This window comes from Alternaria novae-zelandiae (genome assembly GCF_023758075.1).
Source record: "Alternaria novae-zelandiae strain BMP 2774 chromosome Unknown scaffold_4, whole genome shotgun sequence".
NCBI lineage: Eukaryota > Fungi > Ascomycota > Dothideomycetes > Pleosporales > Pleosporaceae > Alternaria > Alternaria novae-zelandiae.
In genome coordinates, this window is record NW_026056964.1 from 892,198 (window position 1) to 909,171 (window position 16,974).

Sequence of the window (16,974 nt, forward strand, 5' to 3'; positions counted from 1 at the left end):
ACTTGTGGAGAAGGCACATGCTTTTGTATATTATGTGTTCGGGAGATGTTAGAGAGGTAGACGACAGTAGTGAAAATGGTGGGAACGAGCGACCTCGCCACGTCTTGATACCAGGCCGGTTCTGTTTGTATAGATAGTTCAAATGGAAGTTTTGCCCATACGAAGTGGTTCTCTGGACGCTGCTCTACAGAGCAGAGTTGAAGTTGTCGCTCTTGCTGCTCTTGCTGCTCTTGCCGAGAAGGCTCAGATCCCGGGATGGCTGGCAACGCTATCTTCGCGATGCTGGAGCCAAATGTAGTGTGGCGCGCATGCTAATTTGGCGTATGAAATATATTGCAAGATAGTACGCTGTGGATGCGACAACAGATGCGCAAGTGTGCAGTTCGAGCTCAATGTGAGAAGATGGTGTATCCTGGGTGCTGTTCGGGGGAATTGAGTGTCTTGCAGCGGCCCTTGCTCTCTGGTGGGGGCGAGGCCCCTGGAGCAGAATAGTGGGCCCGTGCCTGGGCGTCGGGGACACAATCTAAAGCCTGACTTCGCATCCGTCTCCCATTGATACCAACAGCTGGTCTCACCTTGCTGCTACATCATTTTGTAACGACGGTATCCTCAGTGTCACTCGGCGCGTCTTCATTGACGCATCAGAGCACAAGTTTAATCAATCTCACGGAATGTTCTCATCCCCAAAATCTCCCCACGATGCGCACGTCAATAAAATCTATCGATAGCAAACACTTGTCATTCCTACTATATAGTTCCGGCGCACTACGCCTTTACAAAATTCCCTCCTCAAACGTCCTGATACACTTCGCAGCCCCCCAACGCCGGATCAGACGCGAAAGCCTCAAAGACATCCTCACCCACGTTCAAGAAGAGATTAAGCCCATTCTTGTACCAAGCGTTACCAACGGCCTCGCCATTGGGCACAGCCTCTGTCAAGACGAACAGATTGGGTATGGAAGATGACGGGATATAAAATGACGGGCTGAGCGGTCCCAGGTGGAACTTCTCGTATCCCAAATGAGCGACAGAGCTGAAGATAAGGTGTTCGTCACCACCTTTGAACGCAAAGGTGCGCGACGGGCTATCTCTAAACGTCGCGTCGTAGGTAATCGCATGCATTGCGGTGTCATCATACTGGCCGAGGGTTTCTGTGACTTTCATGGCCAGGTTGATGGGGTCTGTGGCTTTGGCTGGGTTACTCTCTGCGTCGGGAGAGATCATTACGTTGACGTATGGTGAGCCCAGGAGTCCGTCGCGTACGCCTAGAAGCCAGCGGAAGCTACTCGATAGGTGCAGGTCGACTGGCGGTCGTTGGACTTGACCGCGAGCACGGTTGAGGCACCCCCAGAAGAAACCAATCAGTACTGCCTGATCGGTTAGACGCATTGAACCTTTTGATTGTAGTTCCCTGAGCTTATGCTCGACTTCCGTGGCGGGTATATGCAAGAGGTAGTTGTAGATGGTTTCCGGATCCGAGGCCTGCGTGGCATCTGCATCATTGGGCTTCAGTGTACGGCGATATGGGCCGCGCGTGGGAAGCGTGCGAGCTTTCTCAAGGAGCGCGGGGCCTTCTTCTTCGAGATCGATCTTAGCGAGTTGCTCGTTGAAGATGTCCGGCTGCCATGAGGGCCGGTTCGCGGACGCAGCCTTCTCGCTGTGAAACATTTGTCCATAAGTCGACGACCAGCTTCCCAGGAACTTTGCCGCAGTATAACCATCAGCCAAGCCATGTTCAAAGTCGATGCCGAGACTGAATCCGCCGCATGCGAAAGCCGTGAATTGGATTTGGATGCCAGAAGGCTGAGAAGATGGAGTTGGAAACAGGGCCCGGATGGAGGAGGGAGAGTAGTCCCATAAGAATGTCGATTCGTTCAGAGCGGCCGGTGGAAGCAGGCTGCGAATGCGCGACTTCGTGCTCGCTTCAATGAACTCTACCGCCTTGTCGCTAGGACTGCCCCATTCGACAGTGGTCCGTTCGTACTCTTGCTCGTGTTGCTCCGAACTTGAAGTCTTGCCGGTTTCCAAAGTTCCAACAAATCGTGGGTAGACATCGAGTGTTTTGGAGAGACTCGCAGCAAGGCGCGCGACGAGGTCTTGGGGCGGCTGCTTCGGCTTCTTGAAGAGATATATCGTTGGGACTGTGCGACGGTAGGCATACCATGCGTCCAAGATTGGTAAAGCCGCGGACTGTGGTGATATCTTCTCGTAGGACTGTGGCCAGATCTCGTGTATTTTGACAATGTCGACTTTCATTTTTGCGGATGACGAAGTTCGATGGAACGATTACACTCCGACAATAAGATTATGTTAGGACAGAACAGAAAATTCCAACAACGATGAAGGGATACTGGAATTACCAGAGTGGTGGGTGTTGGCCCTTGCGCGAAAGAGCTGGTCGCCAATGCTGCGTATGCCCCGATGATGCTCGACTCATTCTGTATTTCATGACTTTGTCCCGAGGTTCTTGGTGTTCCGACACTTCTCATTCGGGATCATCTAGTTGCGTATAAGTCGTACGGAATTCGGAAGATGTGGTTGCGTCGTTGTGCTTTGTCCCGAACTGCGATGGTAAACAATATCGGGCTAGTTGGCCAGTCGACCCTAAACACCGTGTTTCATTAGATCCGACTTCTAGATAATACAACTGCCCATCGCGACGAAAGAACTAACCGGAAAAATATAGCCCGCTGGTACGCCGCAGGAAAGGACTGGTCGGGACTCGCAACTACCCCGAACGTCGACTTGATCACGTGAGCCGGTGGTCTATACCACCTGGGCAGCCATGGAGGTCAGCAATAATGACAACAACATTCCGACGTCGTCATAAACGGAGGCGCAATGTTATGGCGATGGTTTCGGGTCGTCAAAGAGTTCGATCTGACGTAAAGACAGCATCGCGATGGCGGGTCAGCGATGTTTGATCCGGGAGCATACGTAGTTGTGCATCCACCCTGATAGTCTTTTGGAACAAATAGCAATATATGCCTGAGCCTACTTCTTGACGCTTCTCTTTCTTATCTCATTGATACTCACAACCAAGATACCCATCACACCCGCCTTTTCATAATGCCGCTCTACTACACAGACACCACGCCCACGAACGGCATTCCGGACATGAACGGCGTGCCTTCAGATGCTCCTCCACAATCGAAATCCGATGATCTGTCGAATGCGATAGCGATAGTTGGCATCAGCTGCAAGTTCGGAGGGTCAGCATCGAACCTCGATGGTCTATGGCACACATTATCCAGCGGCGAGAGCTGCTGGTCGCCAGTTCCCAAGAGCCGCTTCGACATTAGCAAGACATCGCATCCCGACTCTCAGCGGACAGATAGTGTAAGTGTCCTCAAGCACTTCAAAACCATGGGTAGTAGCTGATTATCCATCTGAAGCTTCATGTGAAGGGCGGCTTCTTCATCGAGGACGATTTGACAGAGTTCGATGCGCCTTTCTTCAACCTTACGGCGGAGGTCGCAAAGTCCATGGACCCGCAGCTGAGACTGATGTTAGAAGGAGTATACAATGCGACTGAGAGTGGTAAGCTAGCACCCCGATTCCCCTGACGCGCTGTCTTGCCAGAGCTAACAGAATGACAGCGGGTCTTCCCATCGAGAAGCTTTCCGGCTCGAACACCTCCGTATATTCTGCAACTTTTGGCAGAGACTATGCCGAGATGTTGATGAAAGACGCGGACTCGATGCCCACATCTCTTGTCACTGGAAACGGTCCAGCCATGTTTGCGAACCGAGTTTCACATTTCTACAACCTGATGGGACCCAGTATTACTGTCGACACGGGATGTTCAGGTGGTCTAGTAGCTCTGCACATGGGTGTCAACAGCATCCGGAATCAAGAGTCCGAAGTTTCCATCATTGGAGCCTCTAACGCGATTTTGAACCAAGACTTCTACATCGCCATCTCGAATCTGGGTCTTCTACACGAAGATGGAAAATGCTATTCCATGGATCATCGTTTCGGTGGTTACGGCAGGGGCGAGGGCATGGCCGTATTAGTTTTGAAGAAGTATTCGGCAGCGGCGAGGGATGGCGACCACATCCACGCTTTGATTCGCGAATCCGCGGTCAACCAGGACGGTAGGACCGGGACGATCACATCTCCCTCTATGGAAGCGCAACAGCAGCTTATCAAGCAATGCTATAGCCGGGCAGGAATCGACCTCTCATCAACAGGCTACGTTGAAGCCCACGGCACAGGAACCGGGGGTGACGCTATTGAAGCCGAGGCCTTAGCATTGACCTTCGGTAACTCAAGAGAGAAGTTTGACCCCATCTGGGTCGGCTCTGTCAAGAGTAACATCGGCCACACTGAACCTATTAGCGGGCTAGCAGCAGTCATCAAAGCAGCTCTCATACTACGCCACAAGCAAATACCTGCAAACCCCACCTTCGAGAAAGCCAATCCGAACATACCACTAGAGGATTGGAAACTTCAGGTACCGACAGAGCTGACGCCATGGCCAAAGGACAAGCCGTTCAGGATATCTGTCAACAACTTTGGTTATGGTGGAACCAATGCACATGTCATCCTCGATGCTCCCCCGAGCCCTGGCGAACAGCGTCGCTTCGCACTCCAGAATGGCAACGGCGAGATCGCCAATGGACATGCGAGCACCAATGGACACGCCAGCACCAATGGACACGCCAGCACCAAAGGACACGCCAGCACCAATGAACACGCCGACACCAACGGGCACCCAATTACCAATGGCTATGACCTCAGCAATAGCCATGCGAGCAATGGGGTTGATCAACCTTCCGATATCTCCACCGACACGTCGTCTCTGGTCTACATGTTGAGCGCCAAAGAAGAAGCCGGGGCAGTCACACGATGCAAAGACCTAGCAAAGTACATCCGCAACGCCCTGCAGGCAGGAAATGCCCCAGCGCCAAACGATCTAGCCTACACGCTTTCCGAGCGCAGATCGAGGTTCCCATGGACCGTCGCCGTCAAGGCCCGCAGTCTAGAGCAACTAGCCGACGCTCTCGAAGACAGCCGCTTGAAGCCGACCCGCGCATCGTCTGCGCCAGTTCGTATAGGTTATGTCTTCAACGGTCAGGGTGCGCAATGGTACGCCATGGGCCGTGAGCTCATGACCTCATCTGAGGTGTTCAGCTCATCTATCGATCAAGCTGAGGCCCACTTGCGAGAATTTGGTGCGCTTTGGTCGTTGAGAGAAGAGCTATCGCGTGATGCGAAGACTACCAAGGTCGCGGAGATTGAGCTTAGTCAACCGCTCAGTGTCGTTGTTCAGCTGTGCTTGGTTGACTTGCTGCGGTCCTGGAATGTCGTTCCTTCCGCTGTCGTCAGTCACTCGAGTGGTGAGATTGCGGCAGCATACGCGGCGGGCGTGCTTTCGTTCAAGGAAGCTGTTGGCGTCGTATACCACCGTGGACGACTTGCCAAGAAGTACCAGAAGATCACAAAACTATCAGGCGGCATGATGGCTGTTGGTCTCGGTGCTGAAGAAGTCCGAGAGTACCTGACTGATCTCTCTTCTGATGGTAAGGTGGTAGTCGCTTGTGTCAACAGCCCATCCAGTGTTACGATCTCTGGTGACATGGATGCCCTGGAAGAAGTCGCAGACCGTTTAGCAGAGGACGATGTCTTCGCACGGAAGCTGAAGGTCCCTCTCGCCTATCACTCTCATCATATGGAGCACATGGCGGAGGAGTACCAGAGTTGCCTCGAGGAACTTCTAGGACCAATCACAGAAGGCGAGCTCGACGTCGCTTTTGCATCTCCAGTGACGGGTGGCATTGTCACTTCACGTTCCACTTTTGAGGCCGCACACTGGGTGCGCAATCTCACCAGTCCCGTCCTGTTCTCGAACGCGTTGGAAGCGTTGATCTTTGATTCGACAAAGCCTGAGGGTGAAGCGCCAACACCGAACCGCCAGGTCTCCGTCTTCCTGGAGATTGGAGCGCACGACACCTTATCAGGTCCCGTCAGACAAACGCTCGGCGAGACACGCATGCCGTACCTTTCTTGTCTGAAGCGGCCGTTGAATGCGATTGACACTGTGCAAGACGTCGTCTGTGCCCTTGTGGCGCGAGGCTACCCTGCCCACCTCACAGCTGTGAACAAGCCCCAGTCGAGCATCTCACACCAGTCAAAGTATATCCATGACCTCCCGGAATATCCTTGGAACCATCAGACCTCCTACAAGATCGAGCCAAGAGCTTCCGAAGAACACCGATACAAGCGTTTCAAGCCCCATGAGTTGCTTGGCAGAGCTATTCCCGGCTCAAACCCTCTGACCCCAACCTGGCGCAACTTCCTTAGGACAAATGACATTCCTTGGCTAGTCGACCATCAACTGGAATCAAGCGTGGTCCTTCCTGGCGCAGGATATGTGTCAATGGCCATCGAAGCAATGCGTCTTCTCAAGAGCAAGCCTGACCAAGAGGTACCTCAGTTGCAGTATCATTTGCGAGATGTGGACATCATCAATGCTCTCATTATACCACAAACGTCGAGTGCCTCGAACAGAGGAACAGAGATCCAGTTCTCGCTCCGTCCTTGCAGCGACAAGGACCTGGACAACGCCGATTGGTACGAATTTGAGTTGTGGTCGGTCAGCGCCAAGCACGCTTGGATACAGCACTGCAAGGGCTGCATCACAGCTAGACCAGACCATGGCGTGCATTTACTAGAGGATGTCAGGGCTTCTCTTGGCTCTGTACTGTCTCACCAAAAGCACACCAAGGAGATCGAGCCCGAGACCCTGTACCAAAGGTTGCGAGATTCGGGCTTCCACCACGGACCAACATTCCAGAACATTGTTGGGAGTCGCGTTCTTCGTGAACGATCGGAAACCGAATTCTCTATCGCTCTAGCGGCCTTTGAACGCGAACAGCATTACGTAATACACCCAACGACACTGGACTCGATCTTCCAATGCTGTTATGCGACCCTACCCGCCGACCTAACGAAGGATGCAATGTTCATACCTCGCTCGATCCGGAAGGTGATCGTGCCTTCCCAGCTCGGTACGCATGCGGACCAGCGGTTGCTCGCAAGCCTGGACTGCTTGTCATCAGGCACCAAAGGTTCAATTTTCACCGGCTCAGTGTTTCCCACAGGAGATGATGCGCACCAAACGGGATCGTTCGAGATGCAGAACTTCCGTCTCCAGCGTGTTACCCAGGCGGCTACGCGTGCGCAAGATGCGAAGTCAGCGCATCCCGCGATCCATTCCAAGAGCCGATGGGAACTCGACATCCACTATACTCTCCCAGATGATATCAAAGACTCGATGAGGATTCCCTTAACCCAGTCTGAACTCGACTTTGCACGGGACGTCCGCGAGATATCTTACCACCATATTGCCAGAACTCTGGAGCAGCTGGGACCCAAGGCGGACGACCAATGGACTTGGTATCACAAGAGGTTCTACGAGTGGATGAACTCCATCATCCTGACGGCCGACAAAGGTACACTCATGTCAGGGAGTGATCAATGGTCTACGAGGAACAAGGCTTCTATCGAGGAGCTCTGTGATCGAGTGGCCCAAACCAACGCGTCCGGAGAGTTGGTCCAGCGCGTTGGAAGCCATCTGTGTGACATCGTGCAAGGCAAGCTGACACCCTTGGAGTTGATGATGGAAGACGGACTCTTGAATCGCTACTACGAGCAGCTTCCGCAGCTTTGCAACGGCTCTTACAAGCATCTCCGTAAGATTGTCGAGCTTTACTCTGTTGTGGACTCCGGAGCCAAAGTCATCGAGATAGGTGGCGGAACTGGCGGAGCAACGTCCGTTGTTCTGGATGCTTTCGCGGCGCGATCAGAGCAAGAGTCGGGCGCTTCGCTACTGGGCCATTACGACTTTACGGATATCTCTTCAGGGTTCTTTGGCGCAGCAAAGACCAAGTTTGCCACATGGGAAGACAAGATGAACTATTCCAAGCTCGACATCGAGCAAGATCCGATCGAACAGGGGTTCGTAGCCCATAGTTACGATCTTGTAGTTGCTTCGCATGTGCTCCATGCGACACCGAGCCTGGAGCGCACCTTGTCGAACGTCAGAAAGCTGCTGCGACCTGGAGGCCAGCTAGTCTTGCTCGAAGGAAGCCAGGATTCGCTCGACGTCCAGTTGATCTTTGGAACCGTTGAGAGATGGTGGTTGAGCGAAGAGCCTGAACGCCAAACATGCCCGTACGTCAACCTCGGGGTATGGGACAAGGCTCTGAAAGCAGCAGGCTTCTCTGGCGTCGAGTTCGAGATTGGAGACTGCGAAAACCCCGAAGTCCAGTTTACCAGCACCATCTTGTCGCACGCCAAAACCCAGGATCCATTGTATCCGTCTTCAATTTCCATTGTCGTACCGTCAGCTTCGGAACCTCAAGCCTGGCTGGATCAAGTGTCAGGAGCCGTGCAGCACGTTACTGGTTCAGCTCCCTCGGTGGAGACTCTCGATGAAGTTGAGGCAGACAGTGACCGTCTGCTCATCATCGCGCTCGACAATGGCACACCTTTCATCGATACGATGGATCGCGGTGCGTTTGAAAAGCTCCGAGGTCTCCTTCTTCGGTCCAAGGGCATTCTTTGGCTGAGCTTTGGTGGAGCTGTCGACGATGAAGATCCACGCTTTGCGCAGGTGACTGGTCTCTTGAGAACTCTACGACGCGAAGATCCAAGCACACGATATGTTCGGTTGGCATGCGAGCCACCCCAACAATCATTGCCAAGCGAGACCATCCTGATGCTTGCGCATGTGTTTAAGCAAAGCTTTGACTACAGCACATCTGAGAACGTCAATATTGATTGGGAATATTCCGCCAAAGACCAGAACCTGTACGTTCCCCGCATCCATCCGGATTTCGAACAGGATCGGGCTGTCAGCGGAGGCGCAAAACCTCTTCAGCTGCAGGAGTTCAGCTACGCCGGCAAATCACTCGTCCTACAACCATCAGGCAGCGGTACATCTGGCGCAGAGTCCTGCTTTGTGGATACATCTGATGCGGTGGATGATCTGCCGAGTGGATTTGTTGAGATCGAACCGAAAGCCTTTGGGCTGAACATTGTAGGGGCGAGTGAAGACGACGAATCGGTTGCGCATGAGAGCAGCGGTATCATCAGGAACCTTGGCCCGGACACACGAGACTCTGGACTTCGCGTTGGAGATCGAGTGTGCGGCATCTTCAAAGGACCTATCAGCAACGCCGGTCGCGCTCATTGGACCAACGTCGTCAAGGTTTCCGACAAGCTTACATGGGAGGAAGCCGCGTCCACCCCATATGCATACTCCACCGCTTGCTTAGCCTTGCGCGACATCGCAAGACTTCAGAAGCATGAGCGAGTATTGTTACACTTTGGTACGGCAGGTGTGGGCCAGGCTGCTCTTGCACTGGCGGAGAACATCGGAGCCGAGATCTTCGTCACTTGCGGAACAGACGAAGGGCGTCGAGTTCTGCTGGAAGATTACAACATCGCCCCCAGCCATATCCTGCAGGATGAAGCCGCCTCTCTCGTTTCTGCTATCATGTCTCAGACAAACAGCGAGGGAGTTGATGTGACGCTGAGCTCAGTTACTGGGCCGTTGCTGAAGGCATCCTGGGAGTGCACTGCACCATTTGGTCGCTTTGTGCAGATCGGTAAGGCTGATACCGAGAAGGCAAAGCATCTTGACATGTCGCCCTTTGGCCGCGGAGTGTCTATGACTGGTCTTGATACCCTCCAGTACAGCGAGATGAGAGGCGCCATGTTCCACAGGGCATTGGCGAACTCCATCGAATTGTTGCAGCACAAAGAGGCGAGACCCGCGACACCAATCAAGGTTTTCAAGCTGGCCGAGATCCATGAAGCGCTCCAGTATGTCCGAGGTGGGAGCTACATGGGCAGTGCTGTGATCCTGCCACAGCCAGGTGACGAGGTTCATGTCGTCCCGAAGGCTGAAACATCGCTTGGGCTAGACGCTCCAGATTCTACCTTCATGATCGTCGGGGGTCTTGGAGGCATCGGACTTGCCACTGCTTCGTGGATGTTGGAACAGGGGGTCAAGAATCTGTTGATCGTCTCCCGCAATGCTGTCGCTCATCCGAAAGGGTTGGCGTTGGTTGAACAAGGGCAAGAGCACGGTTGCAACGTTCATCTTCGCAACTGCGACATTGCTGACGAAGGAGCGGTCTGTAGTCTCCTCGCAGACGTGAAGGCAGAGTTACCTCCGATCCGTGGAGTTCTTCAGATTGCTGCAATCCTTGATGACACTGTCTTCGAAAGCATGACCTTCGAGCAGTGGCAGAAGGCCATTGGCCCTAAGGTCACTGGTACGTGGGCCCTTCACAACAACCTGCCTGACCTTCAATTCTTCATCACGACCTCTTCCGCCACGGCAGTTCTCGGCAACGTGTCACAGAGCAACTATACCGCTGGCGGTACGTTCCAGGACGCGATTGCGCGATACCGCACTTCCCTTGGCCTGCCCGCTGTGACGATTGATCTTGGTCCTATTGACGATGTCGGATATGTCGCACAAGGAGGCGATGTGGTGAAGAACCGCGTGGAGAAGGCCCTTGGCATGAAATGTCTTCCGATTGCCCATGTATTGCGATTGTTCGAGGATGCAATCAGGAACCCAAATCGACGCCGGGCAGAAAACAGTCAGATCATTACGTGTATCACTGGATACAGCAAGTTGGTAGACGATCCAGCGGTGAAGAATGACCGTCGATTGGGAACTCTTCGACTGGGCGATGATACCGCGATAGAAGCCTCAGCTCAGGGACAGTCTGAGTCCTCTAAGAACATCGATGGACTGATATCTCAGTTATCGGCACTGTCGGCGGGTGACAGCAAAGCGAAGGAGGTCGTCACAGACCTGCTAGTAGCCAAGGTTGCCGACTTGTTCAATCTGGAGACGAGCGCCATCGACACTGCTGATGCGCTCACAAGCATCGGCGTCGACTCCTTGGTTGCTGTAGACTTCCGGAACTGGTTGGGTAGCGTTGTCAAAGCTAAAGTCAGTATCTTCGAGATTCTACAGACACCGTCGCTAGGCGAGTTCGCTGGCTTGGTTGCAGAGAGGAAAGGATAGGCGCACAGCCTTTCATTCTGGATTTGATTGCGCGTAGAACAGGGGCGTTTATTGTTTCGTATAAATCTTCTTGTATGATGTGGTTAGCTAGTTAGTCAATTACTTACGATCTGAGGACTCGGGCTTCATCATGCGCGTCACGTGCCGACTGCAAATTTCCGACTTGACAGATTTCTATGCTGCGCGAGGCAGAGTTCACGTGTAGCAGGCGGAGTGCTCCTCAATCGCGTGATGTGATGCTGCCGGTGCGTGTCGGGATGGAGGGACAAAGTTTCGCGTCTGGGGGCGCGTGTGGTAGCGGCGTGGTGCTTGGCGGGGCGATGCCGGACGTTGAACTCGCTTCCCCGACGACTTTTTTTGAGAGCGGGTATCGTTGGGCATCTTATCTCTAGCTCCCGTTCTTCACTGCTCGGTACCGCAATTGCCTTGCGCTGTTGCTCCCTCTCACACCTGTCAATTGTCCATTTCTGCTTTGCTTGAAATCCTCGACCATGACGCCATCACCTTCTGAAGCCGCCGCAAAGGTTGCGCAAGCCGCTGCCGGCACCAACTCGTCCGCAAAGGTGTACAAGAGGGAGTCCAACACAGCTAGGGTCCTGGGTGCAGGTACATCGGCCATTCTGGAGTCAATATAGCATATCTGACATGCACAGGATGTGCGGGAATCGCAGAGCTCATGGTCTTCCACCCGGTCGACACGACGGCGAAGCGGTTGATGAGCAACATTGGCAAGGTGCGACATGTGGACCATACAATACCCCGACGGCCTCTGACTCGAACACATGTAGATTGAGAACGCTGCACATCTCAACAAGGTCGTCTTCAGAGACGCAGCCGGCGCGTCAGTCTCTGGGCGATTCTTCTCACTGTTCCCCGGTCTCGGATATGCCGCCGCATACAAGGTGCGTGGAAAAGTGCAAGCACACAGGAACTCGGACTGACAGGAACAGATCCTCCAACGAGTATACAAGTTCGGCGGACAGCCCTTCGTACGCGACTACCTCGCCCACAACCACGGTGACAGCTTCGACCGCGCATTCGGCAAGGGCAACGGCAAGGCTATCATGCACGCGACTGCCGGTTCCATAATCGGTATCGGTGAGATTGTCCTCCTGCCATTGGATGTTCTCAAGATCAAGCGACAAACCAACCCTGAGGCTTTCCGAGGCCGTGGGCTGTTCAAGATCATCTCCGACGAAGGGCTCGGGCTGTACCGTGGTTGGGGATGGACGGCAGCACGTAACGCTCCAGGATCATTCGCAGTATGTACACCACTCTGCTTACAGCTATCCGAATACTAACACACCTCCAGCTCTTCGGTGGATCCGCTGTCGCCAAGGAGTACTTCTACAAACTCACCGACTACAACTCGGCCTCATGGTCGCAAAACTTTGTCGCCTCCATCGCCGGAGCCAGCGCATCGCTTGTCGTCTCTGCCCCTCTCGATGTCATCAAGACGCGTATCCAGAACAGGAACTTTGAGAACCCCGAGAGCGGCTTCAGGATCGTGTCCAACATGATGAAGCACGAGGGTCCCACGTCCTTCTTCAAGGGACTGACGCCCAAGCTGCTCATGACAGGACCCAAGCTGGTCTTCTCCTTCTGGTTGGCCCAAACACTGATCCCTGCTTTCGGCAAAATAATGTAATATGTAGCGATGAACTTGTCCTGATGTCTGTACTATATGGGGGTTTCGGGTTACGGTGCTTTAGAGCTGGCAGGTTGGGCTACGTCAAAGGCAACGACGTACGACGGACCGCACACTGCTGCAAACGAATGACACATTCTCCATTCCATGATCAGTAGGTGAAGGCTACTCGTAATCGATGGTGGTGATGCGTGCCATGGCTGAGTGACTGGGGCGGTGGACCCTGGCGGCTGTCACGTGGGTGCACTGATGGCACCCACCTGGCACTGTACATGATGATGCGTGATCTGCGACTGTCTTTCACTGGCAACAAGACAAAGCAGAGTCAGACGTCAGACGGCGTGCGGGCGCCTCACTGGACAAAGCTAGGCGGCAGATAAGCAGGCGTGAATGTGATGTTGATGGCGCGACAAGCTACGGCAACTTGTGACCACGGATTTGGGCCTGGCTGAATGCCAAGCTATTCACATCTGGTATCCGCGCATTGCACCCCATCACCCTCTACTTAACACCGTCCGCCTCGACGACCCGCGATACCCCACAACGACTGCCTCTGACCACCCCCAACTTACATCTCTTAGTCTCTTCCCTCTTTCCACCCCCGCAACACCGCCATCATGAACCCTGAGTGGTACGTAACCTCCGCGCGACGCCCACCGCCACAGGCCGGGGAACAGCGCCGCCAGATCTGGGGGTGCGACTGTGCTAACGTGAAGACCCGCAGAGTTACTTTTTGCCATCGACAGCAGCCCTGGTGCTGCCCGTCTTGCCATGCAAGGCTCCCGCTGACGGCTCGCTTCGACAGATACGACTACCTCTTCAAGCTCCTCCTCATCGGTGACTCTGGTGTCGGAAAGTCGTGCCTGCTCCTCCGTTTCGCCGACGACACATACACCGAGAGCTACATCTCGACCATCGGTGTCGACTTTGTGCGTTGTCCCGCGCACCTGCAGCCCCGGTCGGCGATAGTCTAACAAGCCCCAGAAAATCCGAACAATCGAGCTCGATGGCAAGACGGTGAAGCTACAGATTGTGCGTACACTGCAGAATGCAGCATCTGGGTGTGAGTGCTGACAGTCATCGCAGTGGGATACCGCCGGCCAGGAGCGCTTCCGAACCATCACATCCTCGTACTACCGCGGCGCCCACGGCATCTGCGTCGTCTACGATGTCACCGACATGGACTCTTTCAACAACGTAAAGCAGTGGCTGCAGGAGATTGACCGATACGCAACCGAGGGCGTCAACAAGCTGTTGGTCGGCAACAAGTCCGATATGGCGGACAAGAAGGTTGTCGAGTACACCGTAGCAAAGGTACCGTCATCTCGCTAACCCCAGAGGACGCACACCATCTAACAGCTCAAACAGGAGTTCGCAGACAGCCTCGGCATCCCCTTCCTCGAGACCTCCGCAAAGAGCGCCACCAACGTCGAGCAAGCTTTCCTGACCATGGCCCGCCAGATCAAGGAGCGCATGGGTACCACAACCGCCAACACCAAGCCCACAGTCCCCATCGGCCAGGGCCAGGGTGTCCAAAACGGATCCGGCGGTGGTTGCTGCTAGAGAAAGAGGAAGAGTTGTTATGTGTCGGAGAACGGACCGGTGTCTACGGATGAGCAATGCACGGCGTGGGTGTTTGAGCTCCCGCCTTTACGCCATGCGAGGGTTGGTGCAGTACTACGATAATGCTCACTGATACATGACCGCCATGTCTCCCATTTGTCACCACCTCCACGTTTCCATCCCGAAGTTGTGCGCTAGCATGGCGACATCCGATCGCATAGAATGGGGGCTCTCGTTTGGATTTCTGGGATGTGCTGGTGTCTGCATTACAATTTGTGGTGGCCACTAGGTCTCTTCCCTTCGGTGTCTCAGGTGTTCTTTAATATGGGCAATCAGACTTCATCTCCTAGATCTTTGATGCCTGTTCCACAAACACAAACTTGCGCTTTAGTGATGTGAAGACGCCAGCTCAGCCACCACACGACTGATGGATAAGATTCAACAACAGCTTCGATGCTAACGTCCTACTTATCAAGATCTCTGCGTGATATTGTGACAACTGATTTGCGCCCTTGATGCGCCCTTTGACATGTATGGATGCCGAGTACCCTTCGCTCCTTCCCGCATCCGGTAAAATGCAGGCGCTGACGTATGACGCGAAACTCGACTAGGCCCCAGGCCTCCAGGCAGCACTAAACACTCCGGTCCGTCATGGCTTCGGAAAAGCAATCATAACCAGAGCCTCTTCTCTTCTTTTTTCCTTCTACAAAACTTCTGGCCTTCTTAATGTCTTAGAGTCCAGGTGTACCAACTCCGCCACGCTCATAATACCCACCCTATCCCGAACCTCGGAGCATGTCTGTTCGTGATGCGCCTGTCAAAGCGGCACAATGGCTCGGCCGCGAACTGGGACTCGCGACAATGAAGCATGCTGGAAAAGACGTCTACATCCTCATTCTGGCACGGTACATCCGTCTGTTTGCATACGGGAGCGTGGCACTTATCCTCGCACTCTTTTTCCAAGAGCAAGGATTCTCAGATGAACAAATCGGACTCTTCATGTCGTTGACGCTGCTCGGAGATGTAGTCATCAGCCTCCTCCTCACACTTGTCGCGGATACGCTAGGCCGGCGCCGGACATTACTCCTTGGAGCCGTGTCCATGGCAATATCCGGCGCTGTTTTCGCAACAACAAGCAACTACGTGGCTTTGCTTCTAGCAGCCATCGTCGGTGTCATCAGTCCTAGTGGGAACGAGATCGGGCCGTTCAGAGCTGTGGAGGAGTCGACGTTAGCGCACCTGGTAGCCGAGGACAAGAGGTCGGACGTGTACACTTGGTATGTCGTCTTGGCTGTACTGGGCACGTCAACGGGGTTGGCAGTTGGTGGTGTTGCGGTCGACAACCTGCAGGCTATCGAGGGTTGGACGGATCTGGATGCGTATCGCGCCATCTTCTGGATTTACACTGGGGTCGGGTGTGTCAAGGCGCTGATGACTCTGTTCCTGAGCCAGAGATGCGAGCACAGCGACTGGAACGATGAACGGAACAAGTCTGCTGTATCAGTTGAGACCGAGCCGTTGCTGAACAATGACGAAACAGAGAGTCGAGATACTGCAACTCGAGACGCAGCCCCCAAAAAGCCTAAGAAGTTTTGGCATTCCCTAAGCAAGATCTCCAAGTCGAGTCGCATTGTTCTTATTAAACTCTGCAGCTTGTTCTTCCTCGATTCTTTGGGCTCGGGGATGGTCCCCTTTAGCTTGATCAACTACTACATGGAACGTAAATTTGATCTACCAAAAGGGAAGCTAGGTGGCATCATGTCTGCAACATGGTAAGTCACAACCTGATCGAAGTATGCCTTAAACCACACGCTTACGAACATACAGGTTTGTGTCGACACTTGGAAATGTCTTCGCCTCGAGTCTAGCCAAACGTCTCGGCTTAATCCAAGCAATGGTCTTCACTCATCTGCCTTCTTCTATATTTCTCGCGCTACTGCCTGTACCGTCGGGACTAGCTTTAACCATCTGCCTGCTCGTTGGTCGCTCTGTGCTCAACTCTATGGATCAGGCCCCTCGATCAGCCTTTCTCTCGATTGTGGTCTTACCAGAAGAGCGAACCGCCGTTATGGGCGTAGTCAATATACTCAAGACACTATCCCAGAGCAGTGGACCAAGTCTTACTGGTGTACTTGCTGGGAACGATCATTTCTGGGTCGCTTTTGTTGCAGCTGGTAGCTTGAAAGCGGCGTATGATTTATTGCTTCTCGCATTCTTTGGCGGACGGGTACAGCCGCGAAGTGAAGAACCGGAAGCAATTACTGGTGTAGAGGAGGATGACACTATTGAGGAGCCCGCGAATGGACACAGGACTACTTGATGTAGCTTGCACGGGCTTAAAGACACAAACAAGGAACATTGTTAGATCAATACCATCTTGATGCAGATGCAATACATTCCACAGCTTCTAGAATGTTCAACATGCCGTTTGACACTACACCGCCAGGTACGGGTGAAAGCCGAAGGCGCTACCTCGGCAAACTCCTTCTTGGGCTTACTTGTACGATTCCTTGCGTACACTGGCAACAACCTCCGACATCACAGCTATCAGCAATTCACTACGGCGCGGTCGCTATTGCCGATTTTCGGTGTGGCTGACCTAGCTATGCACATAGCATGCGCCAGTACTCCAGCTCAACGGTCAGCTTGTCGGCCACCGCTCCGATCGTGAACACCCACGCTCTGGCCAAGGACAGGCCAGCTGGGC

At 53.7% G+C, this 16,974-nt stretch overlaps 5 protein-coding genes across 5 annotated transcripts; 4 read left to right on the plus strand and 1 right to left on the minus strand.

The window, feature by feature from the left end:
• Window positions 1-789: 789 nt before the first annotated feature.
• Window positions 790-2,256, minus strand: J4E88_002806 (uncharacterized protein; the record flags this gene model as incomplete). The annotated part of the gene is made up of 1 exon (XM_049396464.1): window positions 790-2,256. The coding sequence occupies one exon, from the start codon at window positions 2,254-2,256 to the stop codon at window positions 790-792; it is 1,467 nt and encodes a 488-aa protein (XP_049257812.1).
• An 813-nt stretch (window positions 2,257-3,069) lies between these two features.
• J4E88_002807 (Type I Iterative PKS) lies at window positions 3,070-11,056 on the plus strand (the record flags this gene model as incomplete). The annotated part of the gene is made up of 3 exons (XM_049396465.1): window positions 3,070-3,339; window positions 3,396-3,540; window positions 3,600-11,056. 3 exons carry the CDS (start codon window positions 3,070-3,072, stop codon window positions 11,054-11,056), a joined length of 7,872 nt encoding a protein of 2,623 aa, XP_049257813.1.
• Window positions 11,057-11,547: 491 nt separating this feature from the next.
• Window positions 11,548-12,704, plus strand: J4E88_002808 (uncharacterized protein; the record flags this gene model as incomplete). Its single annotated transcript, XM_049396466.1, has 5 exons — window positions 11,548-11,662; window positions 11,710-11,789; window positions 11,845-11,958; window positions 12,007-12,318; window positions 12,369-12,704. The coding sequence occupies 5 exons, from the start codon at window positions 11,548-11,550 to the stop codon at window positions 12,702-12,704; spliced, it is 957 nt and encodes a 318-aa protein (XP_049257814.1).
• A 617-nt stretch (window positions 12,705-13,321) lies between these two features.
• On the plus strand, window positions 13,322-14,267 carry YPT1 (GTP-binding protein of the rab; the record flags this gene model as incomplete). The annotated part of the gene is made up of 5 exons (XM_049396467.1): window positions 13,322-13,335; window positions 13,483-13,633; window positions 13,689-13,736; window positions 13,791-14,018; window positions 14,073-14,267. 5 exons carry the CDS (start codon window positions 13,322-13,324, stop codon window positions 14,265-14,267), a joined length of 636 nt encoding a protein of 211 aa, XP_049257815.1.
• A 795-nt stretch (window positions 14,268-15,062) lies between these two features.
• J4E88_002810 (uncharacterized protein) lies at window positions 15,063-16,587 on the plus strand (the record flags this gene model as incomplete). Its single annotated transcript, XM_049396468.1, has 2 exons — window positions 15,063-16,039; window positions 16,095-16,587. 2 exons carry the CDS (start codon window positions 15,063-15,065, stop codon window positions 16,585-16,587), a joined length of 1,470 nt encoding a protein of 489 aa, XP_049257816.1.
• Window positions 16,588-16,974: the final 387 nt, after the last annotated feature.